Source organism: Cyprinus carpio, chromosome B17 (assembly GCF_018340385.1).
Source record: "Cyprinus carpio isolate SPL01 chromosome B17, ASM1834038v1, whole genome shotgun sequence".
NCBI lineage: Eukaryota > Metazoa > Chordata > Actinopteri > Cypriniformes > Cyprinidae > Cyprinus > Cyprinus carpio.
In genome coordinates, this window is record NC_056613.1 from 16,651,811 (window position 1) to 16,677,229 (window position 25,419).

A 25,419-nucleotide genomic window follows, 5' to 3' on the forward strand; every position below is an offset into this window, starting at 1 on the left:
AGTACTAAATTCAACTATCAGCGTACAGTAAAACATTTAAGTAACACATATTTAAACATAAAAAATGAAAAAACGTGAGAAAATACCCCAAATTTGCAACTTTACTGTGCAGCTGAACATTAGGTTGTGAAAAAGCAGCATACAGTACATTGTCTAGGCAAACAAAAGAAATATAAAACATTCACATTGAAAGAACATTGTGAACGGGTACAACATAGAGGTCCAACCCGATTCACCAAGATCCACTCACTTCAACATTTCTGGCCTTGCTGCAAGCCGTTTTTTTGTTATTTCTCGTGAAGCAGTTTGTTTAAATAATATTTGTATGCACAGTTCAGTTCATATTCCCCATGTCTTTGAATGAGTCGAGCGAATAAAGATGCAGTGTCTGTACATAAACACATCAGACTTGGCACTGTGCAGAGTGCTTGACACATTATTATGTGTAAAATGACAGTTGGAAGGCTTCCTTTTGGCTCTATGGCTCTGTCTGGTGTGCTGGATCAAATCCTGAGTCTTTCAAAGGTGTGAAGGCTGTGTGTACTGTATGTGTATGTGTTTGTGTTTCAGTGGGGAAGGTGCAGGGTTCAGAGAAAATTGGTTGAAATAGGAAAACAGGACATGAAGTGATTGTTTTGTTTTTCATTTATTTAGACGCCTCCTGCTTCGCTGCACATCCTGATCCAAGCAGAAGGACAACAGCTGATTTTATCTGTGGAAAAGAACCAGTAAGTGTCTCTCAAAACACTCCTGACTCTCAAATCTCCACACACTTGATCAGACACACAGAGTTTTTACAAAACCACATGATCTAGCTCTAGCAGGATCACTGAATCATCCTGTCTCAACAAAACAAAACACATTAAAGTAACTTAAAGGGATAGTTCACCCAAAAATGAAAATTCTGTCATCATTTACTTACATCATTTACATCACTTAGAAGAATGTGAAAATAGTGCATAAGTCGTATAAATCACTTTCATGATACTTTCATGGTACTTTTGTGTCCTTTTGTGAAGCTTAAAAGTGCCAGTTCATATTCATTGGAACAGCATGGAAAAGAGCAGGAGGCACAGGTTTTTAGCATTACTGACCAACACGCACACAATTAATGTCACCATGATGTAAGACTTCCTTATGTGGATAAAAAAATATATTTAATATTGCAATACATAAAAAATGGGCTAATGCAGTAAATGGCTAATGTGGTAAGGGGCACTCAAGCAAAGTGAAACTCAACAGTTAAAACATTAAGCAGCTGAAAACATAAATGTCTGGGGTTTTCTGTCTCTGTGACTTTTACCAAGGTTATGCACTATTCAGAATTAAACTATGTTCTTAAATGGATTTATATATACTTATGCATATATAGTAGATATTTTTCACATATGTATACATTTACAAATTTTACTGTGGATATTTTAAATATGCTATAAAATATCTTCATATACCTAGAGGATATTGCTTAACAGATAACATATGTGGCACTAATATAAGGCAGTATATTTTATATATTACATTTCTGTATGGGAAAGAACAGAGAAATAGAGACAGACAGACAGACAGACAGACAGAAAAAAAGAGCCGACGAGCCAACAATGAAACTCCAGGGACATCTGATACACACTGAACTTCTCTGTACATTAAGCTGAGTTCAACTCTTTCCCACAGCAAAAACACAACAACAACAAAAAACTTCACTCATCCAGATATATAAAAGCCCAGCCCAGAGGACAGACACTCATTTCTCTAGAAGGACCATGAAGCTTTGTGTGCACATCATCACAGTAATCATAACAATCAAGACACTTTGATTGTTTTTGAAATCCAGGGCAACTCCACAGTGTTTAATATGAGCCTTTTTACAAAGAAGTGTCAGATCTTGAAAGCTTTCCTACACATGCAAAGTGATTCCCTGCATATTAATGACAGATGAACAAGTGGCAAGTCCTCGACAAATAAAACAGCTAGCGTGTATCTTTTCAAGCCACAATAAAACAGAGGATCTAATTTATTCACTCTAACTGCTTTGACAATGTATTTGATAAAAGAGCTTTAATAGTTCCCATCTTTCTCTGAATTTCATCTAACCTCATCCTGAACTCATTTCTGATTAATTCATTTGATAATCATTGTTGTTTTACTCTATGGATTTCTCCTCCCTGTATTCTCTAAGCACATATCAGCTATATAATACAGACCAAACAACAGCCTTGAACTCTGTTTAACTCATAAGGAACAGGAAAGCACTGCCACCTTTGATTGCTCATCCAAAGGATTTCTAAAATAAATGGCTTAGGGCTGTGTGCGATGGCGACTGAGGCTTCAGAGCTGACTGTCAGAGACTTGAAGAGAACGCTGTAACGCTGATAGACTCTAATCAGCAGCTGCCCAGTGAAGTTGCAGCTTTGCTCCACTTAATTTACTGAATTCTCTTAAGGGCCATGTTCCTCTCAAGACTGAGTGAAAACACTTACCATAAAGTCTGTAACAAAAAGCCAGACACAGTGAGAGCATGTGTATGATGTTTTCAGGCCTCCTTAAACAAGATCATTTAGCATGACTGGGAAATCAACTTTAAGCTATGGCAAGCTACTCAAAATTAAAAAGAAGTTTAAAAAGTTGTACTACAAGTTATAAAACATAACTTGGTACATTATACACCCGATACACCCTCAGGCCATCCAAGATGTAGATGGTTTTTTTCTTCGTCAAAACAATATTTAGCATTACATCACTTGCTCACCAATGGATCCTCTGCAGTGAATGGGTGCCGTCAGAATGAGTCCAAACAGCTGATAAAAACTTTACAATAATCCACAAGTAATCCACATGACACCAGTCAATTAATTAATGTCAAATAAGTGAAAAATTGCATGTTTTTGAGAAAGAAATCCATTAGACTAATCCATTATTTTTAACTTCATATGAGTTCTCTATCCATAATATTGCTTTCTCCAGTGAAAACATTGCCTCATCTGAGTTAGGAGAGACATATGCACAGATCAAGCACTGTTTACAAGTGAAAACAGTCCAAAACAGTTCTAAACAAATATGATTTTGATGTAAGAAGACAACAGGGGATGGACTTTTTCACTGGAGGATGTGTCATTAAGGATAGTAATTAAAATTATGGTTTAAAGTTAAAATGCCTTAATGATGGATTTGTTTCTTATAAACACACAGTTTTTCACTTTACAAGACATTAATTAATTGAGTGGAGTTGTATGAAGTACTGTTTTGTGCTTTTTTTTCTGACTGCACCCATTCACTTCAGAGGATCCATTGGTGAGCGAGTGATTTAATGCTAAATTTCTCCAAATCTGCTCTGGAGCAGCAAACTCATCTGATGAATCAACAAAATCTTGGATGGCCTGATGGTGAGTTTGCAGTGCAATATGTGAACCTCTTCTGGATTTTGGATGGATGGACACCTGCTTAGTGAAGGCTTGAAGTGAGATACACCAAATACAACTGATAAAATTGGTGGCTTTGCAGTCAGTCCACGTTCCAACGTGCTTCTATGTGATGTATGAGTGGCTTGTGTCTTTTCCCAGTCCCTGATTTTCACCGTTCCCTATCAATAAATTTTTTTTACAAATGTCTCTATCAATGAAATGCCAAACAGCAGTATTTAACAATTAATGCTCCACAGTGACTGGGAAACTATTACTGTGTGACATGAAAGGATGAAATTCATTTTTGGAGCCGGTTCATTGAAATGCACCGTCCGAAACAAACTAATTCACTAAAATTAATTGAACTTCCCAGCGGTACTTGAGAGAGAGCGAGACACACTTTCTGAGAGAGTACGTTTGATTATTGCCGCTGTTCACTCTGTTGTAAGGCTACGTGAGCAATAAGTGAAATAAAAAACAACAATGTAGTGCTTGTTAAAATAGCTTGTTACTGGAAAAACTGCAATATTTTGATGAGCTACTGTCACGCTGCTGAAAAAATTTAGCTCGTAGCATCTCTGCTTTCAGTTAGCTGTCAGCCACTTTTTTTCATTTGTAGGTTTTACAAGACTGTAAATCTTGATAATGATGTTAGAGTCAACATCCCAGACACCGAATTGATCAAAGTCCACAGGACGTTGAATGAAGGAATATGGTAGGAAGGTTTAGAGCTTATTCTGGTTGACACAAACAGCTGTTACTGTTTGGTACTGTACTGGAGGAAGAGATGGAGCGTGTGCCATTGAAACGCTTCCTTTTATTCAGCCAAACAGGAAGGAGCTTAGCCAAGCTCACAAAACAAGTCATTACATTGATGACTGCTAACATTTCCATAGTAACTTGGACTCAGTGTCCATGAATGGACAGGGAAGAGTGTTCTTGTTTGTGTGAGAATGGCATCATTGACTCCGATGTTAGGTATCAAGCTGAAGTAAAACTAATGAACTGAGTCCACACTATTACCAGAGGACTATTAGACTGGCCATGTGATGCTTCTTGGTAGGAATGTGAGAATAATGAGAAGGGAGTCCTTCAACACCTGACACAATCGCACACTAAAATACACACACCTGAAGTGACCTTTAAACATCAGGCCAGAGATGAATTAGAAACAAGTGTTTTTCTAAAGCAGCTGTTTTTAAAGTCTTTGACAGTGGACCTCTCTTTAGAAAAACTTTAGAAAATATGTAATTAAATGTTATATAAGATGAAGTAAATGTCAAAGATTTCAAGTTACATGAGGTATCGTGTGAGTTGTAAGGTAATGCTAGATAATGAATATATTTCATAATATTTTAGAAGTGATAATAGGTCGAAGATGATGATCAATTTTGTCTGACAAATACAGTAGGCAAAGCAGCAAACACTGGTGGAAGGGAAAAACAACATTATCAGACTTAATTTACTTACTTTTTATTTTACATGTAATCATTATTTCTATTATTATTTGTTTTCATGTTTTTATGTATTTATTGTGTCTGTAAGGTGAAGGTGTGAGGTATTGTAGAATTTAAACGGTCTTTCATATAGGCTTCTGTTATTAAACATTCCACACAATATGTATTCTTGTGGAGGTAGACTGTCTTTTACCTTGATTGTTTGCTGCTCTATAGAACAGTCGAACAATACACAAGGTTAGAGAGATTGAGAGTGAGAGATGGAGCAAACAATGAAAGGGGGAAACTGGGAGATGATACAGTGCCACATTCAATTATGGATTCACTTGTGGACTCGCTTGTGAACTTTCCATCTGTTACAAATTACTCCTCTCAGAGGCTTCAATTATTTCTTCTGTCTTCTAGCTAAAATTAATGACATGGTGTGTAGTATAATCAGGGGTTGTAGAGTGCATGAATGTGGGAGAGAGAGAGAACATAATAACAGTACGTCCTTGACAAAGCTCTTAATGACAGTGTATGACAGGACAACAGGCTAGTTTTTTAGAAGTATGTAAAAACAATTCATATTTTCATTATGCCAAAATTAAGTTGTCAGACAAACAAAAGAAATGTGCTTTTAAGGCAAGAATCACTATAATTATTGCTCATGAAATTAAACACATTCCTAACCCTTTGTTTTAAACTGCAGCACATAACTTGTAACACTTTTCTAAGTGACCAAACTTATTTGGCGACACCCTGGCAACCACAATATCCTGGAATCATGGCTATAAATTTTGCATGGTGAATAATAACTAAAATTAAAATAAAATCTTTTTCTTCCCGATCTTGCATCTTTGCCTCCTGCTATTTCTGGAGGCAGTTATCCTTCTTTTGCCCTGTACACTCCCTAATTATTTACAAAAGCATGTTTGTATGTTTTGTTTTTTACCTCTGTGTAGAAATATTTAATATGTAATTTACCTGCAAGACACAGAAACTAAGAACATGCTAAACTCTGGCGCCTTTGACCTCTGTGAAGTGGGTCAGCTGTCAGAGATGCAGAAAGCAGAAAGAGCTATAAGGAGGAGCTTACATCAGTGCTTTTTTGTTTGTCAGTGTGTGTGTGTGTGTGTGTGTGTGTGTGTGTGTGTGTGTGTGTGTGTGTGTGTGTGTGTGTGTGCTAGCGCATTATCCACAGTTGGTGGCTGGGAATGAAATGGAAAGAGAGAAACACAGAGGGCGAGTTATGCTAATGTAATTTGGTTCTAACCATCCCTCAATGAAGCAAGCGCAGCTCGTTTGAAACACTGTATGGATTGGTTTGTCATCAGCAGGCTGCTTAGATGAAAAAAAAGAATTGAAAACATAAGGGTGAAATAGAGCGTTGCCAAGTATATGGTAAATTATGCCTTTCTGGATTATTTTTCATATGGGCTTTATGAAGTGTAATGTTCAGAAGAGTCCTTGGCATATTTATCTAAGTCAGCCGATTCACAGAAGTCATTTAAACTTTGGAAAGTAAGGAACTGCAGGTTTTTGAGATTTTCCCAGAAGATATATTTTTTAATAATCCTGTGCCAATATATGTTCTGTGCACTGTATGCACTCAGTCTTTTGTTTATGAACTTTCTCCTTACTGTCTTGACTCAAAGTTTGTGTACATCTGTGATCTGTTTTGTAGTCTTTTTTTTCTTATTTATAAAATATGTATGTCATCGTAATATTTTTCTAATTTATTTATTTATTTGAATTATTTAAAATAATTTTCAGCATTTAAACACATGATTTTGACTATTCATCTGCAATTTGCAGCATAGAATGATAGATTGTAAACTTACAGTTATTGAATATCTAGCTTGAGTTTCTCTCCTCACTGAGCACTGAAGCTTTAAAGGTCTCTGTCTCACAGCTATTCAGCCTCACTTTGTTTTCCCAGGAGTCTTTAGCAGCTGACCGCTCCATGATCTCATCACTGAAGGTCAACAGTCAAACCAGGAAGTGATTCTTTTTCATCGACCGGTTGCGGTAACAGCAAAAATAGAGGAAACGCTCCAGTGAAAAACAAGGGGGTTTCAGAAAGAAGGAGAGAGAGCTGACAAACAATGATCTGAGTATTGTATCCAAAGGGAAGTTATTCACAGGAAGCTGTAAAGACCTGCAGATAGCTACAGCACTTTTTGAGTAAGGTTTGCAGCTGCATTGAGAACTTGCACCTCAGAACACTGAGGTTTGCTGCTTGTTGATAAAACAAAAATGTGCATTTACTTATGCTACAAAGTATGATGTTCATACAAGCGTCTAAGTATTGAATGTAGATTGATGTGATCACAAAATGTTTTAAATCCTAAAACTTAGCACTGACCACCTGTGATTAGATCTTTTGAAATGCACAAAACATCAGAGAAAACATTACATACATTTACCATTTTTCAATTTCATTTCATTGTTATTGGAACATAATCAGATAACTTGTGCCCAGATTTCTGTACCAATTTACAGTCTAGACAAGTTGATCCTAGTTACCGGAAGTCAGAGCCAGTCTGCAGATTTGACTTTACAAATTTCATATAAAACCACAGTGTGATGAGCACAGACTCTTGATATTTTACCTTCAGACTTTGATTCCATCCAGTCAGAGTTTTATGCCAATAATACAGTGCCTTTTGCTTTCATTTGTCACACATGTTCTAGCAACAATGAATGTGTTTCTGTGCAAGTTTGTTCAAGATGAATTTGATCAAGATGAATTGAAAGTCTCGTAGTGTGTGATCTCAGTAGTGTATGATGCCCAGATTTTCCTCTGTAATTATTTACAAATTCAGCAAGTGTACGATAGTGTTTTAAAATATGCTCAGATTTTAAAAATTGTGTAGTGTTTCCCAGCCTTTAGTGGGGTACCAGGTGCAAACCGAGCCTTTTTCTTGCTTTTTTCCTGCTTTTTTCCAGTTTTTTCCATTCAGTCATTTTCTCCCTCTGTCATCTGTCTTTGTTACTTTTGCTCTACACTAGCTAACAACAAGCTGACCAAACAAAAGCTTGGCTAGCTGTTTTTTGTGCTAGGCATCTGGATAAGTTAATGAAGAATGCTCTGCAGTGAAAACACACTTCTACTGCATTACTCACAGATGTTTTGAAACCTCACAATCATTACACACACTGTTCTTAGGCTTTTACATTCTGACAAAAAAGCAGTCAAATCTCATCCTTTGACTGGGATGCACTCTTTCAGTCTGACTGATCATACACAGATCAGATGTACCATCATAAATAAGACAGAACAGAAAATGCCAGAAGGTTGGTCAGACCTGTATAATGAGCCGAAGAAGAGACTCTATTAAACTAGAAGCATCAGTGAGTCTTTAGGGAGACAGAGAGAGAGAAAAAATAGACAGAGAAAGCGGTTAATGGCGTGGAAACCGACACAGAGAAATAGCACATATTTACAAGAGCCAAGAGCCGAAATCTGCTAAATTGTTTCAAGTGTGAACACCCTTTTCTTCCCAACCAGTGAGGAGAGGAGCTGTGGTTTGTAGAAGTTCTTAATGATCATGAAAGCTACAGTTTCACTCCCCCCAGCTGAGAACAAAGTTTCTGGGCTGTCATTTGTTATTTATCATCAAGTGAGTCACAGATTTCCTCACTAAGGATCACTCAACATCTGTACAGTTCAGTGATCTGCTTTGGCTGCCTCTACGACAGTAACACAACATGAAACATAAAGTATAAACATCCCAACTTACACTAATGGATGGGCAGTCAGACAGCGCAGAGATGTTCCCTTTAGAGTTCAGATTAGACTCTGACTAGGAAAGGCAGGGGAGCAAATATTGTTAAAATATAATGAAAGAAAGAATTGGAAGAAAACAGAAATAACAGTGAAGTTGTTCGGAATTAAATGAAAATGGCCTATTGTTGATACAGATGAATACTATACTGTTTTTATTGTCTAAAACTGTTACCCCACTGTGACAGGTACTGTAGTTACTGGGTCATTGATTTATACACTCAACTGATTTGTTCAAAACACTGATTCAGTGAAGAAAGTAACAAATGAGTCACTGAATCCACAAAATGGATTCATTTAAAACACTGATTCAGAATGAAACAAGTGAGTCATTGAATAATTCACTAAACTGATTAGTTCATCTCAAGTTGGTGTCACTCGAAGATGCAATGCTTTTTTCCTTTCATTTAGTCTGGAAATATTTCGGTAACACTTTATTTTAAGGTGTCTTTGTTACACGTTACATGTACTTACTATTATAATAACAATTAACTATGCATAATTACATGCCCTAACCCTAACCATATTGTAAATAAATGTAGTTAATAAATATTACTCAGTAATTATATTACACTGTAACAAGGACACCTTAAAATTAAGTGTAACCAATATTTCCATTTGCGTAGCAAAAAAAAATAGGTGAAGTAACTAAAATATTGTTATACATTTACTGAGTATTATTTAAGCATTAAATGTTACTTATTGAACTGTTGAAAGCACCATGAATCACACTCCATGAACAGAAATGCTGTTTGTATGGATCAATGAATTAGGCTACTCTCTTTCATTTTCTAATAGGCAAAAATCTAATTTTGTTTGGTATATCTGGCTAGTTAAAGTAGCATTGAAATCTGATGTTTATTAACACAAGACAACTTGAAACTAAATAAAATTAGCCCTAAAGATGGGATTTGAAAACAAAGTTTGCAGTGTGTTGCATGAACAAAGACACACATTCACACATGCTTCATGGATGACAGGATGGTGTGTTCTTCAAGGAGAACTTCAACATGCTGGTTGATCTTTGAATCTATTCCCCACAGACACACACAAACAAATACAAAGACAGATACACACTGAGATTGAAACACCCTAGAGCCTGAAAACAGACCAAAGGAACTGGGCTTTCCTGAGATCTTTCCACATACAGATACAAAGTTAAACACATGACAGAAGCCACAGAAGGAAGTTCACTAAAGGAATGAGAAAGAAACAGAAAATAAACATCAAATGTTCTTAATTAGTATTTCTGTCGGTAAAAACAAAAAACAAAAACAACATCTTCAAAACTAAATAAATTTGCTCAAGAAGCAACAGGATGTGATTGTTTTTTTGTTTGTTTTTTTTACTCGACTAACAATTATTTTTCTTGTTTTAAGCATAAACACAATTATCTTTTATTAAATGTAGTTAAAACAAGAAAAAACACTGAAAAGGCTTTTACTTGAAAATGACTGAAATATACTGATTACAAATATTTTTGCATTTGTATTTTTGAAGTGGATAAAAGAAAGACTAGAGAATGCTTGATGGGGAGGATTTTGGCACATATGCACTTACAAATGACTTTACTTTTGTTAAACATTCTTTCTAGATTTGAATGAATGTTTATTTTTTACAATAACACAAATTGAATAAACATGTTAATTCCATTTAAACAATAACATTAAACATATTCAATTATTTGCATGTGTTAATGCGGTAACTTTAAAAAGCACCTGTTCTTCTATATTATGTTCTCCTGTGCGCCTGTGTGTGTTTGTTTTAAATATAAGCTAATGTTTAATGACATACTGTAGAGCATTGATTCTTGCAGACATACTGAACCCAAACAGTGAGGATATAGAAAAATATTTCTTTAGCCTGAAGGATTTCATCTTGTCCTTCATCCTCAACCATCCCCCATCTCATCCCATTATGTGAATCTTGTGTTGTGAATCTTAGTGTGGAAAGCTAAATCAATTGGAGACACAGCAATGTGTGGAAATGGAATTAGGTCTTCAGACCAGTCTTGTTCTCTAGTATGTGTGTGTGTTTGTGTGTGTTTGTGTAAGAAATGGTTTTACTTTCTTTAGTGTTGGTGTCTGCTTTGGTAACACGCTTCAACCCAGAGAGAAGATGAGAGAGAGAGAAAAAAAACTTTATAAAATAAACAAGATTACCACCTCAAAATAGAGAGATGGAGAGAAAAGGCGAAAGAGAATCAGGTCTCGCTGCTTTTTCAGCATCTGACACCATGTGCGTCGTGTTTGTAAGATACCACATCAAGTTAAAAATAGTGCTTTTATAAAAAATGTGTCTCCAATCACAGTATTTCAGTCTCTGCTGCAGTTGTCACTTCTGTGTCCATTTTAGAGCCTGTTAGTGTCAGAAAGTGCCGTAATGGGCACTTTTAATTTCCAGCAGAGAAATGAACTGTCTAATTAAAAGGACCAAATGATGTTCAAGACCTCTTGCACTTTCTCTCTTCTCCAGTGAGACTTCGTGCTTCCGCTTAAACGTTTCGCTCATTTTTCCCCTGACTGTTAAAACCGTATTAGTAAGATATGGAGTCAATTAACAATCAAATAGAATAGAAGATTATGAAAAAAGTAAAAAGTATGAAGTCTGAGCTTCAGTAACTTAAGAGTACCAGAAATATTAATATGGTTATTTGGTGATGGCACTAATGCCATGATTTTTGGAATGATTATAAATTTATTTTCCAATATGCGCCATGAAAATACTGTGTATTTTTGTACCACAGGGAAGTACCATGGTGTTGTCATGGTATTCTTTGAAGTGCTATACAACATAAATATAAATGGTAATATGGTATATATCAAAGTAAGTACCATAGTACTGCATCTGTGCCATCTCTGTACTGTGGTATTCATGTGACACAGATTATGACAAAATAGGACTCCAACATTATGTTTTACAGTAAATAAACTGGTTCTTAACAGTTGTTGCTTTAGGCCCAGTATTTTACATCCATAATTTTGTCATTGTTCTGTCATCACAACAATGCATGTGGCCTTTTTTCCTGTCAAAGGTCACTGTAACCTGAAAAACAGTGAGAAAAGAAAGAGTGCCGATTTTTTTCTCTGCAGCATCTAATGAACAAGTGCATTTATCACAATTAACCTGAGTCTGCGAACAAACCTGTAATTAGATTGTTATCTACATATAATGAAAGTCAGCAGGCTGTGAAATTTCAGGGATCGATGGTTATTGATTTCAGTCATAATGGGCACTGTTGACTGCATAGTGTGTATGTACAGACTAATTATAGATGGAGGCATTTTATATTACATATTTCTTCATTTATTTACTTTGCTCAGAATGAATTTGCTTCTAAAATAAAGCCACCTGAGGTGGTCTTTTAATGAGTGTTTGATGTATCTAAACTCTGAGGAAATAAATAAACATGCTGTGTATGCAAGAGCTGGTCAGAACTAATTGCACCCATTATAGATCTGTGGCAGAATTTGAAATTATAGATCTGTAGCAGAATATATATACATATACAGCGCAATCTGCAATATCTGACACTCTCTTTCTCTCTCTCTCTCTCTCTCTCTCTCTCTCTGTGTGTGTGTGTGTGTGTGTGTTATATAAATAGATATATGTATATATATATATATATATATATATATATATATATATATATATGTATATATATATATATATATATATGTATGTATATGTATATGTGTATATATATATAATATTGCGAAATATTATGACAATTTAAAACAACTGTTTTTTTTTTATTTAAATATATATTAAAACATTTAATTTGTTCTCTGCTGGTAGAGCTAAATTTTTTGCAACTGAATTTTCATTATTTCAGTCTTCTTTGTCACAGGATCCTTCAGAAATCATTTTAATGTGCTGATTTGGTGTTCAAAAAACATCATTATTATCAGTGTTAAAACAGTTGTGCTGCTTAATATTTATGTGAATGCTGTGATCATTTGTTCATGATTCTTTGATGAATATAAAGTTTAAAAGAACAGCATTAATTTGAAATCTAAATGTTTGTAACATTCTAAAAGTTTTTACTGTCACTTTTGATTGAATTAATGCATCTTGCTGGCCCCAAACTTTTAAACGGTATTTATTTTGTGTGTGTGTATATAAGCTACAAAATCATTTAAACTTAGTGGAGCAAGCAAGTCTTATTTATATACTGCTTGATTCCTCTGAGCATGTTTCACCTCTTCACCCATCCTCTGTATGTTATGGGCTGGGATTTCAAGGAGATTGAGTAGAGGATTAGAGAAGCTCAGTGTTTCATATCTCAAGACACTGATTCAAGATCTACTTCACACATACACACACACATAACAATTCTCTCTGTTTTAGTTGATCATTAGACAAGTTGCATTTCTCTGCAGGTTTGTTAGAGGATGTCTTTAAAAGTATTGAAATGCTTAAGATGCTGTCTGTGAGAAAGTTCATATTGCCCTCTATCAAACACCCTTTTATGGGTCACTGTGCCTGTGCTTACTGAGGTAACTGTAGTCAGAGTTATTCTGGGACGACAGCCATTACCTCCTTTAAGATGTCAAAAATGGTTCACAACATGAAATATTAAAATAGCAACAGTATACTGTAAGTTATCAACAGGGGTCTATCCAAGCATGTTTTTAAAATTCCTTATTAACTCACCACTTTCTGAATGCATTGTGACATGAATGTCTTCAGGCAAAACAGACAGGGAAGTATGTCACATGGAGTTATTATGGAGCCTGGTTATGCCTCAGAGTAAAAGTAAAAAAAATGTCATTGTGACTTTATATCTTGATTTTGCTCATATCTCACAATATGACTTCATACAGTAAGTCACAAAATGACTTTGTTGCAATTGTAACTTTATTTTTCTTAATTGCAACTTAGTATCTCAATTGTGACTTTATACAATATCTTGCAATTCCATATATATCTAAATTCCAACTTTTCCATGACTCAATTCCAGTATTGTTTGTCATAATTGCAACTTTCATACAGTATATATATTAAAATTGTACTAAATCCCATTAAAATTTCGCAATTGCAGCATTGTTTTTCATAATTGCGACTTTGTATCACACAATTGTGACTTTATATCTCACAATGTGATCATCTTTTAAAAACAGCTTCATATATCGCAATTGCAACTTTGTGTTTTGTGCTTCGTACAGTATTTCGCAATTGAGATTATATATTTTGCAGTGTGACTTAATATCTGACATTGTGACTATATCTCTAAAAATGACTTTATATATCACAATTACAACTTTGTCATAGAAGCAATTCCGTCTCACACAGTTGCGACTTCTTAGAATGTGACTATATCTCTAAAAATGACTATATATCACAGTTGCAACTTTGTTTCTTGTAATTGTGACTTAGTATCTCACAAGTCAATCTTTGTATCTTGCAATGTGATATTATATTTTACAATGCGAATAGCTCTCAAAACAATATTATATATCACAATTGCAGCAAATTTTGCAAATTGCAACTTTGTATCTCACAATATGACAATATCTCTTTAAAAATTGATTTATATATTGATACGTTGTATCTCACAGTTGCGATTTGCAGTGTGACTTTATAGCTCACAGTGTGACAGTGATCTCACAAAGTGACCTCGCAACTGCAACTTTTTTAAAATAACTGTAATGTGTATCAAAAAAATATATTTATTAATCATAACATAGAATACAGAATTAAAACAGCCTTATATTTTCAAAATGTGATTTTTTTTATTGTAAATTAATTTCACAATTAACGTAGGTGTAAATGGTTTTCCATGTGGAGTTATGCATGTACAGTACATCTCTTTTTATGTACAGTATTGAGCTTTCAGTGGCCTTTTACAAGGCCCTACAATTTACGAACATGGTGTAGACCGCTTGAGGCTTGTTTCGTACTCCAGCCTTAGTGGACTTTTTCTTTTGTAACCACCCTAATTGGCATATTACACCACGTTCAGCGTTTCTTTTATGATTCACACTTCCCTGTGGATGTACTCCCACATTCCCTTGCTCATTGCTCTGTGGCACTGAGGGAGTCACGCCACGTTTGGGATTCGGATTCGGATGGCTGTCACACCAGTTCATCCCCAAGAACATCAAAGCCTTTCGACTAGAGGCTTTGAAGTTCCTTCCAAAACAACGAACCGTTCCTCCACTGGCATGTGGATCAAATCGAGGAGAATGGGAATAGGACTGGAGTGCTGTCATTACTGAAAGATGGCCTAATGACGTTATACCAAATATGACTGTTCTCACAGCAACCATGGAGGCAGCAGCCCCCATACTTGAGGGAGCTGAGCTGGTGTGTTTTACTAATACGTTAGCCCAAGGTCTAAACCAGGCAGGTTCATGAGGCGAATTCGAAATGAAGTTTTGCCTGGAGAATACAAACAATGGATCTGTTTTCATATCCTGATGTTCCTTTGATGAATGTGTACATATACAAGGGCATAATTATGGCATGCATAAGCCCAAAGGAGAAATATGAGGAGTGTGAGGTCTGTCAAGGTGTGTGTGTGTACTTGTTTAAGCTACATTGTGCGGGTATGCAAATGTCCCCACAAGGATAGTAAAACCTGAAATTTTTTACATTGTGGGAACCGTCCTGTGGTCCCCACAAAGGAAAAATATATATATATATATATATATATATATATATATATATATTAAAAATAGCAAATGATGTTTATCTGAAAGAGTAACAATGCAAACAGGTTTTCTGTAAGGGGTAGGTTTAAGGTTGGGGTTGGGTTAGGGGATAAAAAAATATTCTCTGGTCAGTATAAAAGTAATAGAAGTCTATGAAAAATCCCCACAATTCACAGAAACAAACTTTTTGAAAACAATACCCGATTATTTTTTACTTTTTAGTCAACTGAATTTTCATTTACTTTTTTTTTAGTACAAAACACTTAATTTGGGCTTAAAATAAACTGGGCTACAAAGAGTAATTCTTAAAAAATTCCCTTGTTTGATTTTTGGCTCTGCAGCTGGTCTCTAGAGTTTTTGTGTATAAAATTTAAAGGTGCTGTATGTAAGATTTTGACTCTACTAAAGCATAAAAATGCCATAATATGTTTGCAGATATTTAAGAAACATGCTAAGTTAACATACTTGTTTATCTGAAAAACAATTCTACAGTCAGTTATTGTCCTTTGAAAATGTGCGTTCTGGGCTGGAATGTCGGTGTTTGTTTTGTGAAACCCACCCACTGGCAGTTTACCCTAATGTATTTCGGCACACCGGGTTGCCAGTTGGTGGATAACACAGCGTATTTCATTTTGTTTATCGTCAAGTGCGCTCATTCCTGTTCGTGTCGTTAATCTGGCAACCTACGTATGCGTCAAATCTGAGGAGGATGAAAAAACCCTCTGCAATATTTTGAATTTGGACTGCAATACCTAGTTCAACCACTCGGTGTCAATCCTACATACAGCACCTTTAAAGTAGGATAGGTGATTTAAATTTTGCTTACATTTAGGTTACAACAAAACACTCTAAAAGGCTTTCAGAATATGGAACATTACACAGACACATACATACTGGCCCTTTAAGAGGATCTGCTTATGTTGTTCAGGTGATTACATTTGGATTTCATCATGTCAGCATCATGTCACATATCACTCCGTCGTCTCTTCCAGCAATGCCTTAGCAGAGTTTGACATGCCAGCAAAAAACACACTCAATGCTTACAAGCACAACTCATCCTTTCCCCTGTGTTTCTGTGAGCTTCTTTGTTCACACATGCACATATACTTAAACAGCATTGCAATTGGAAAAGTATTGGTATGTACAGTGGGATTCAAAATAATATTTAAACCTGGAAATAAACAAAGTTTTAGGATTCTGGAAAATAGCAAATGAAAGTTTTTGGAAAAAGTGCATTTTATTGTAAAAAAAAAAAAAAACTAAAACTAATCAGAAGCATTTTCTTTAGTGGAGTTTTGGATCTTTGCATTTATGCCCATATGTTTAGGTGGGTCATCATTTGATCTGGTGGATCTGCTGATCATTTCCTATGATCAAAACTCATACGATGCCCCACTTTTCCTGTTTATGTGCGTCTTCGAAAAGCTAGTTTTCTCTCTACTTACTGTCTGACACACTTCCATAATCTGTTCTGTTATGATAAACATAAATCATAAATTTTGTGAGCTTTTAGTAATGAAATGTAATAGTACTTTAAGAGTGTTTAAAATGGCTTTTTATTTCAGAAATTCTTCTTTTTATATTCAACCATAAACTTGTAAATATTCTTCTTTAAAATATTGATTTTCTGGGCAGGGAAGATGCTGATGCAATGCTTAATAGATTTGTGTGTGTGTGTGTGTGTGTTTTCTCTTCTAGCGGCCTGTTCGCCAGCCATTACACTGAGACACATTATAGGGAAGATGGACAAACTGTTATGAGTACTCACAACTCTACGGTAAGTTAAACAGTCTCATACACATTTATCTTTTGGAATACACAAATCCCAATGAGATAATGAAATGGATATTAATCGTTGGTCCATTTCAAATATTTTTAGAGGAATTAGACCAACACGTAATACATCTGCATTTCCTTTTCTGGGTTTGTTCAACCAAAAATAAACATGAGTAAAAGAGTAAATGATCATCATCATCATTTACTCACTCTTCCTTTATATGACGTTTAGTCAAAAGCCCAAGCTGCTCTTTTCTGTACACTGAAATTGGATGGGGACCAAAGGCTCTCAAGGTCCTCATAGACAATAAAGCCAAAAAAATTAACCAAAACAAAACATTGTGTTCTAATCACAGAGTGGACCATAACACTTAAGCGCTGTATATTTTAAGAATTCAGAGTCTTACAATTACTTTATATGAGGAACAGACTAAATTTGAAGTATTAGTATTAAGTATTATTGAAGTATTAACTAAAAACAACAGCTTTCATTGAATTGAAATGTTTAAGAAGGACATGAGATTTAGACAAAACTGTTAATTTTCATTTTTAGTTAAATATTCCAATATTGTTGTCAAATATGATACTTCAAAATCTTTAAAAGTTAAACTGGGGTGGCTAGTGCTCTAGCATTCTCTGACTGGCCGTTTTCCCAGAAAAGCTGATTAATCTTTGCTGTGATGTGATGTTGACACGAGGACAGCATGTTGACATTATTGTCAGGCCTGATTTGAATTGCCTGCTGTGTCTTTTGTACTTTTATAATTAGACTATTGCTAAGAACCGCAACTGACAGCTTTGACTACATGTTGCCATCCCCCCATTCCCAGTCACACATGTGTAGGCTTGACAATATTATTCCTGCTGGGCATATTTAGCTCTTATTTATAATCGTTTAAGCCTGTCCAAATAGCCATGAACATCTATTGTCTTCAAAGCTGAGAAGGTCTAAAAAAAAAATTAAGCCGTTGTAAAAGATAAATTCATCAAAAATAGGTAAAACAGCTTGACAAGGCTTTGGTGCGAGTGGTAATAAAATAGATACTTGATTGACAATCTTATTTGCACATGCAAATAAACAGAAAAATGAGAAATGCTTTAGAATTTGTGCTTTATTTCTAAGAACTGTTTTTCAAATATTATATTGAAATATAAAAATAAAAATTTTATCCTTCAACTTTTTTTCAACTAAAACAGTCAAAAAAGCTAATTTCTCAGCACATACATGTGTGAGCTGTCATCGAAGGCAGACACATAAAAAAAGCAGCCTAATATTTTTTTCTGGTGATCCTTAAAATCAGGACATTATGAAAGAAAAATGGCCTGCTTTTACTAATATAAGTCTCAGACTTCACTTTGCTGGCCTAGTGTATTATTTAACAGGGCCATTAGCTAGTCAGTCATCATTTTTAGCTCTAGCTGTTTAGATATCCTACATCTATCACTGTTTCTGGTACGTTCTTTGCTATTCTTGGTCTGTTAAAGCTTAAAGATGTGGAAATGGTAGCCACAAAAATTCTCTCAGACAGCTGAGTTTTGATGTGAAGGATTTTTGCCATCAGCCGCGGATTGCTTTTGACAGAGCGGTGTGTTTTTGAATGGTTTTGTCTGCCTTCCTGCGTGAGTGTGTGTGAACATTTGTGTGAGTGATGGCAGTTAGACGTCCAGCCTGTGGCTACCAATTGGTATTTCCACATGAAAGGTCTTTGGGGGCTGGTGCCAGCCATAACAGGGGAGAATAGTTTCCTTGTAAAATAGACCAGCAGGCACTGCTCTTACTGGCACCACAAAGTGTGGTTTTCATCGGCAAGCAGCTGCTTAAAGATGACTTTTGCTACGTGGCATTATGCTACATGATCCCTTTAGACGAACATTATCTGACATTATCTTGCACCTGAACAGGATCTCAGTTAGTAAATGGTCCAATTTTATGGTTAATTGAATTCTGAAATAACCCAACTTTAACTTGATCTTTTGGCCAAAATTCAAGTTTTCGTGTTGCACATCTGAATGTTGGGTCAGGGAAATTATGCTTTTTTTGTTCGTCCGGATTCTTATACATAAAAAATACATAGAAAATGCAATTTATACATAGTATAAGTGACTTCTATGTATGTACATAATTTCTGGAAAAGAGTACATTTCCAAGAACTTTACAAGGACTTTTCCTTTTTTTCATGCAGATGAATTGCTTTTACCATGGTGAAGTCCAAGGATATACTCACTCTGATGTCAGCCTCAGTACATGCTCTGGTATCAGGTAAGCACGGTATCACCACCATAATGTCCATGTATCCCATTATGTACTATAGGCGGTAATTTTAACCATATTGAGTTCCAATTTTCAAAGTCATTAAAAGTCCTTAAACAAGTAGTTTAAAGCATGTGTGCTTTAGTGTGGAAAGCTATTATACTAGGTCTTAAGTTGTCCAACATTTATTGCCTTGCTATTGTTTCCAGTGGACTTCACAACTCTTCTATGTGAAGGTTCATTTAGAGCCTATAAAACCGTGAGATTAAACATCAATAAATGCTTTAGTATCATCCCATGCTTCATTGTCCTGAAGATAAGCACATAAAATGACTGAAAGCATTTAATATGTCATGAAAAACTTAAGTGATGTTGTTAAATATAATTAGAAGGAGCATGTGGCTACAGTAAATTTGTCGTAGAAGCACAACTTTTACAACAGAATTGGTGAAGATGAACTCAGAGCTATGATTGAAGCAAACCCAAGGTCTCCTGCTTATAATTTACTTCAGCGTTTCTGTGGCTCAGTGGTAGAGCATTGCGTTAGAAGCACAAAAGGTTGTGGGTTCAATTCCCAGGGAACACACATACTGATTAAAAAAAAAATTATAGCCTGAATGAACTGTAAGTCGTTTTGGATAAAAGTGTCTGCTAAATGCATAAATGTAATTACAAAATACTTCTAATGAAAGTCTTTACTTTATTTTCATTATCACAAGCCTGGAGACTTTCAGGTAGGCAGATATTAAGGCCATATCTGAATACAGAAGGGTACTGTGAATCAAGGCCGAGGTAAATGTGATCGTGGCTTTTTTCCTCACTGGTGTGGGGGTGTGAGATGGAAATTTTTACATCTGAAGATGCTGAAATATGCAATACTGTAGATCAAATTGCAATCCTGTTCAGTACTTTCAGGTTTCATATTAGCAGCTTGGTTATAAATTGCAAGGAGGGTATCATCGATATAATTTAAATAATCATTCCTACTGCAAGCATCGTTTTGAGCTATCAGTATGGCTCCAGATTTTCATCTGTTTTATCTTGTTATTATATTGCAAAGTGAAAACTCACTCTTCATCTTGCATCCAGTGGCTCTTATACATACACCCTTCATATTCAGTTATCACTCAACAATATCTTTCAAAATGTCTTTTTTCACCCATGGCTATATTATTAAGGATATCATAAATGTAAATTCACACATTTGAAAATTCAGGCATTTCACTTTCTGGTGAATAATGGGTTATTGGTCATAGAACTGGGTGGAGAAATTAAATTTTATACAATACAGTGTCATTCTGCAGAAAAATCCATATCCACCCATTTCCCAAATGGGATGAAGTCAAACAAATGGACTTATTAGAACTGGATTTATTGACTGTAGAGTTTATTAGATGGTGAAAGGTCACCAGCCTTTTAATTTTACAATTATAATTTACTGATAAAAATATAATTATATTAGAATTATATTATTTGATCTCAGAGTTAATATTATTTAGCTTTGTTACTGCAGCATTTTGCCAGAATGCAGACTTGTATAACCCCCCCCCCACACACACACATTAATTTCTCCCATTTACGTAATCTTTTTAGTTTTACACTAGATACTTAGAGCATAAAGTGTTCTGCACCTCAAGAAAATTACCTGCAAGTTATACCATACAGCCTAATTGCATATTTTTTTTTCTGAAGAAATGTTTACCTAATGACACGATATGGTAGCCTATTGTAGGTGGTTGCCAAGAAATTGAATTCTATGGTGTTCTGAGTTGTTACAGGGGCATTGCTTGGTAGTTGCTCACTGGTACAAGTCAAATGAGCCCACCACTAAGTCTCTAAATCGCTGGGGTCGCATCGCGTTTTTTAATGAACCATGTTTTAGTGCGTCAAGATGGAGAAGTATACATTCATTTGTGCTCTTTTTTGTCCTCTTTTGTCTTTTTTTGTCCTGTCTCAGTGTGTATGCAAGTGCTAGAGTGAACGCATCCTGTGAATGAGAGCTCTTATATGGGCTGAATGCTGCCAAAATGTCATAATTTTAAGATTAAAATAAATGTTAAGATTAAAAAAAGCCCATGTTTTACTCACCCTCAAGGCATCCTAGGCGTATATGCCTTTTTTCTTTCAGACGAATCCAATCGGAGTTATATTAAAAATGTAATATAAATTTCCACATTCATCACTAATCACTGGCACATGTGCTACGCCTACATCCAACGTCATCTGCCACTTTATTATTTATTTAGAAAAAAAAAAGTAAATGGCAATTAAGAATAATTTTGTTCTTATTTAGTTCACCCAAAAATGAAAATTAGCCCATGATTTACTCACCCTTAAGCCATCCTAGATGTATATGTTATATGTATGTGTTACAGGATAGGTTATGCACGAAGCCATAGCACTTCTTTGCTAAGTTTGTGCAATAGTAAGTGATGCTTTTCTTAGCAAGTACCACAAAATAAGTTGCCTGTTATCTTGCCATCATGTGTTTGTACTAGAAAAAAAAATGCTTTTTAAATCTGAATTCAATCCACAGAGGGTTCATCTTACTTGAAAATAAAACACTGATGGTGGAGCCAGCTTTTGAGCCAGCAAATGACACCCATGTGATTTATGAAGGGCATCACCTACACTTCCCCTCCGGAACCTGTGGACACGGACACAACATATCGACTGGCAGCCATATGAGCACTGGAGGACTGCCACAATCATTCAGCACAAGGGTATGAATGCGATCCGTCAGCGACTGTCAATGTAGCAGCTATTATAACGGTGTTTTGTTTGGAGAGTGTCACTTTTTTGTCTTGAGGATGAATTAACATGCATCATTCAGCATGTGATGTCTTTGTTAATCCAGATGAGAGGATTGTGGTTGCCCTCACTTCCCATGCATGCTAAAACAAGATTAGAGAGCTCGGCGAGACATCAAAGGTTAACAGACGATCCCAACATAAGTCTTGACATTGAAGATGTTCTTATCACAACATAGCTGTCTAAATAAGATATTCAGACGCCATTGTATTGATTCCAATGGATAGCAGCAGATAGAAGATTCTGTTATAACTCAACATAATGGCAAACTGATGATATCTATATAATAAAAGTGATTACGGTTAGGATCTGTATCAGTGCTGGCATTGATATTTGCAGACACATCTAAAGATTATAGATAATTTCATTGTCCATTCGAAGAGAATAAATCAAAAGGAGATGAAGACTCTTAATATGGTCACCATGGTGACTACAGAACTGCTAGTCGAAGTTATAAAGAACTGAAAGTGTTACAAGGAGGTTAAAGAGACAGTTCAGAGGGGTCACTTGTTGGTTCAGGCTTCAGCTATTTTTGGTGGTTGTGGTGATTAGTTCATTAACGAATCAGCTTTATTAAATTGAACTAAATCAAAGTGTAACTTATAATATAAATATGCTTTCCTGTCTTTAATGGCTGACTATAGGAAATAGCATTTGAAGGCTCAAAGTAGCACTGAACAAGAGATAAGGATCTGTCCTTGTCAAGTGAAAAATTAGTTTAACTACAATTTTGTTAATTTTTTATATGATTTCCTCTATGCTTTTTCAAAACCACTAGGTTTTTTTTTTTGTTTTTTTATGGTTACTTGGTTTAACTACAGCTGCTATCTGAATGTCACGGACCACAACCAATTTCGGTTGTATGGTTATTTATAGACACGTCAGTATTTCAGCTCAAGAAGCTCCTTGAAACAAAAATGGATCTCTAAAGCACACAGTGTCCTGGTGCATATACATTATATGACAACATTTGGCACATTCTTGTTCCTTAGACTTAGAATTAAAGTCCAAATGTAATGATCAAGGTCATTCAAAAGCAGGGTTATTATCATTAACTAAAACTAACCCCATAGAAAATCATCATGTGAAATAAAATACTTATTATTGTTTAAAGTTTAAGAACTAGCAATCCAGCAACTTCGCACAGCCATTGAAGAGGAGTGGACCAACATTCCACAGGCCACAATCAACAACCTGATCAACTCTATGCGAAGGAGATGTGTTGCACTGTGTGAGGCAAATGACCCCCCAACCCCCCAATACAGTAAAACTGCACATTTTAGAGTGGCCTTTTATTGTGGCCAGCCTAAGGCACACCTGCTCTAATCAGCATCTTGATATGCCACACCTGTGAGGTGGATGGATAATCTCGGCAAAGGAGAAGTGCTCACTTACACAGATTTAGACAGATTTGTGAACAATATTTGAGAGAAATAGACCATTTGTGTACATAGAAAAAGTCTTAGATCTTTGAGTTCAGCTCATGAAAATAGGGGCAAAAACTAAAGTGTTGCATTTATTATTTTGTTCAGTGTAGATATATGTTTTTAAAAATGCAAAAGTATCTTTGAAAGTAGGCCTAGTAATGAATTAATCTGTATGTAAATTAATAAACACATTTATAAGATTGAAGTGACTGGATGAATTAAAATCCCTATCACTACGCTCTAGTAAACCCTCTGGTAAATTTAATTGGTAATGAGCCATTTATCAAATAGTAAGATCACTGACATGCTCTTTTCTATTCGGCAGCATAAACGGGATGTTCAGAAGACCACTAAATATGTGGAGCTCATCATTGTAGCAGACAACAGAGAGGTAGGACAACAAACACAAAAGGTTTGACAGAAATTGTAGTGCAAGACAAGTTTTTCAGATATCACGTATCTTATGTTACATGCTCCACCAAACTGTTTTGCACAAGTACAAGTTTAATATCAGACTGTTAAAGAAAGAAGAATGAAAGGAAATGTGCTGTAATACCCAATTGTGTTTGGTTGACTACCGTGCAGTATTTGGTTTACGGTAAAGTTTTGGTTCTTTGTTTCACCTTAGTAGGCCAAACCAAAAGCAGGTCATAGAGGGTGGAACCTAACAGGAAGTAGGGCAATGCTCCCAAATGATCAGACAGGAAACAGGAAGTGTTGTGTATAAAGTGAACATTGGATGTGAGAAAAGGAAACTGGCCAACAAGAAAGCTATCATGTTATCAGCACAGCTGTCTGTATATTAAAGTCTGTGTATGTGTGTGTGTGTGTGTGAGAGGGAGAGAGAGACAGAGAGACTGTGATGTCTTTTGTCCCTGTTAATTAAATTTCCATGCAACACTATTTGACTAAAAAGGCTCATCCATTCTATTAATGTAGATTTTTTTTTTTTTTTTGCATCTTAAACATACACTCACAGGAGAAGCAATGCTGGACTGAAAGTGGCCGGCTGTCACATTTGCGCATACTCATTTTATTCTTTGATTGCTATTGTTCAGTGCCTCTACCCTGCTGTAATGGTCACTTTCAAGTGCTCTTAAGAGTGTGCCATCAGACACACTTCTGATAACACCCTACATATGACAGCCACTCAGAGGGTCCTGCATTGTTTAAAAATCCATCTAGACTCTCGTCTATACTTGTTGGAGTATGTCTTTCATCTCACCTTTGTCTTTTCTATCCCTCTTCAGTTCCAGAAACAAGGAAAAGATGTGGAAAAGGTTAAGCAAAGGCTAGCCGAGATCGCCAATTACGTGGACAAGGTATTAAATGCCATTCTTTGCCCGAATGAATGGGAACGCTTGATTAGAAATCTAAAATAGAGGCGTGATTGTCAGAGATGAATGTAGGACTGCTGAGGTAAAGGATGAGATTTTCAATAAACCTCCTTTTGAAAGAAAGCTAAGTATTTTTAGATTAGGTTAAATTGAATGATGTCCAGACATACTGCTGTGTCAATAGATGTATTATGTGTTCTCTCAGTTTTATAGAGTGTTGAACATCCGTGTAGCTCTGGTGGGACTGGAGGTGTGGAGTGATGCTGATAAGTGTGCAGTCACACAAGACCCCTTCACAACACTGCATGAGTTTTTGGACTGGAGAAAACTTAAACTGTTGCCGCAGCAGCCACATGATAACGCCCAGCTTATTAGGTACAAACACACCCATTTTACACATATTATCACATATACATACTTTAGCACCTTTCTTAGATTCTTTACCTATTTGTACTGTAACAGCACATAATAAACTAATGCTAACTCAGTAGCATGCACATTTTAGGGGCCATCACACAGAATGTGTTTTTACAGTTA

The 25,419-nt window shown here is 35.7% G+C and overlaps 1 protein-coding gene across 2 annotated transcripts in view; it reads left to right on the plus strand.

Moving 5' to 3' along the window:
- Positions 1-25,419, plus strand: part of adam12b (ADAM metallopeptidase domain 12b) — an 81,250-nt gene that overhangs the window by 20,327 nt on the left and 35,504 nt on the right. For both annotated transcript variants that reach the window (XM_042742552.1, XM_042742553.1), the window contains exons 3-9: positions 655-728; positions 16,979-17,057; positions 19,240-19,316; positions 21,844-22,030; positions 23,871-23,936; positions 24,796-24,867; positions 25,088-25,257. In XM_042742552.1, coding sequence (XP_042598486.1) covers positions 655-728; positions 16,979-17,057; positions 19,240-19,316; positions 21,844-22,030; positions 23,871-23,936; positions 24,796-24,867; positions 25,088-25,257 — 725 coding nt within the window. The remainder of the gene's footprint in view (positions 1-654; positions 729-16,978; positions 17,058-19,239; positions 19,317-21,843; positions 22,031-23,870; positions 23,937-24,795; positions 24,868-25,087; positions 25,258-25,419) is intronic.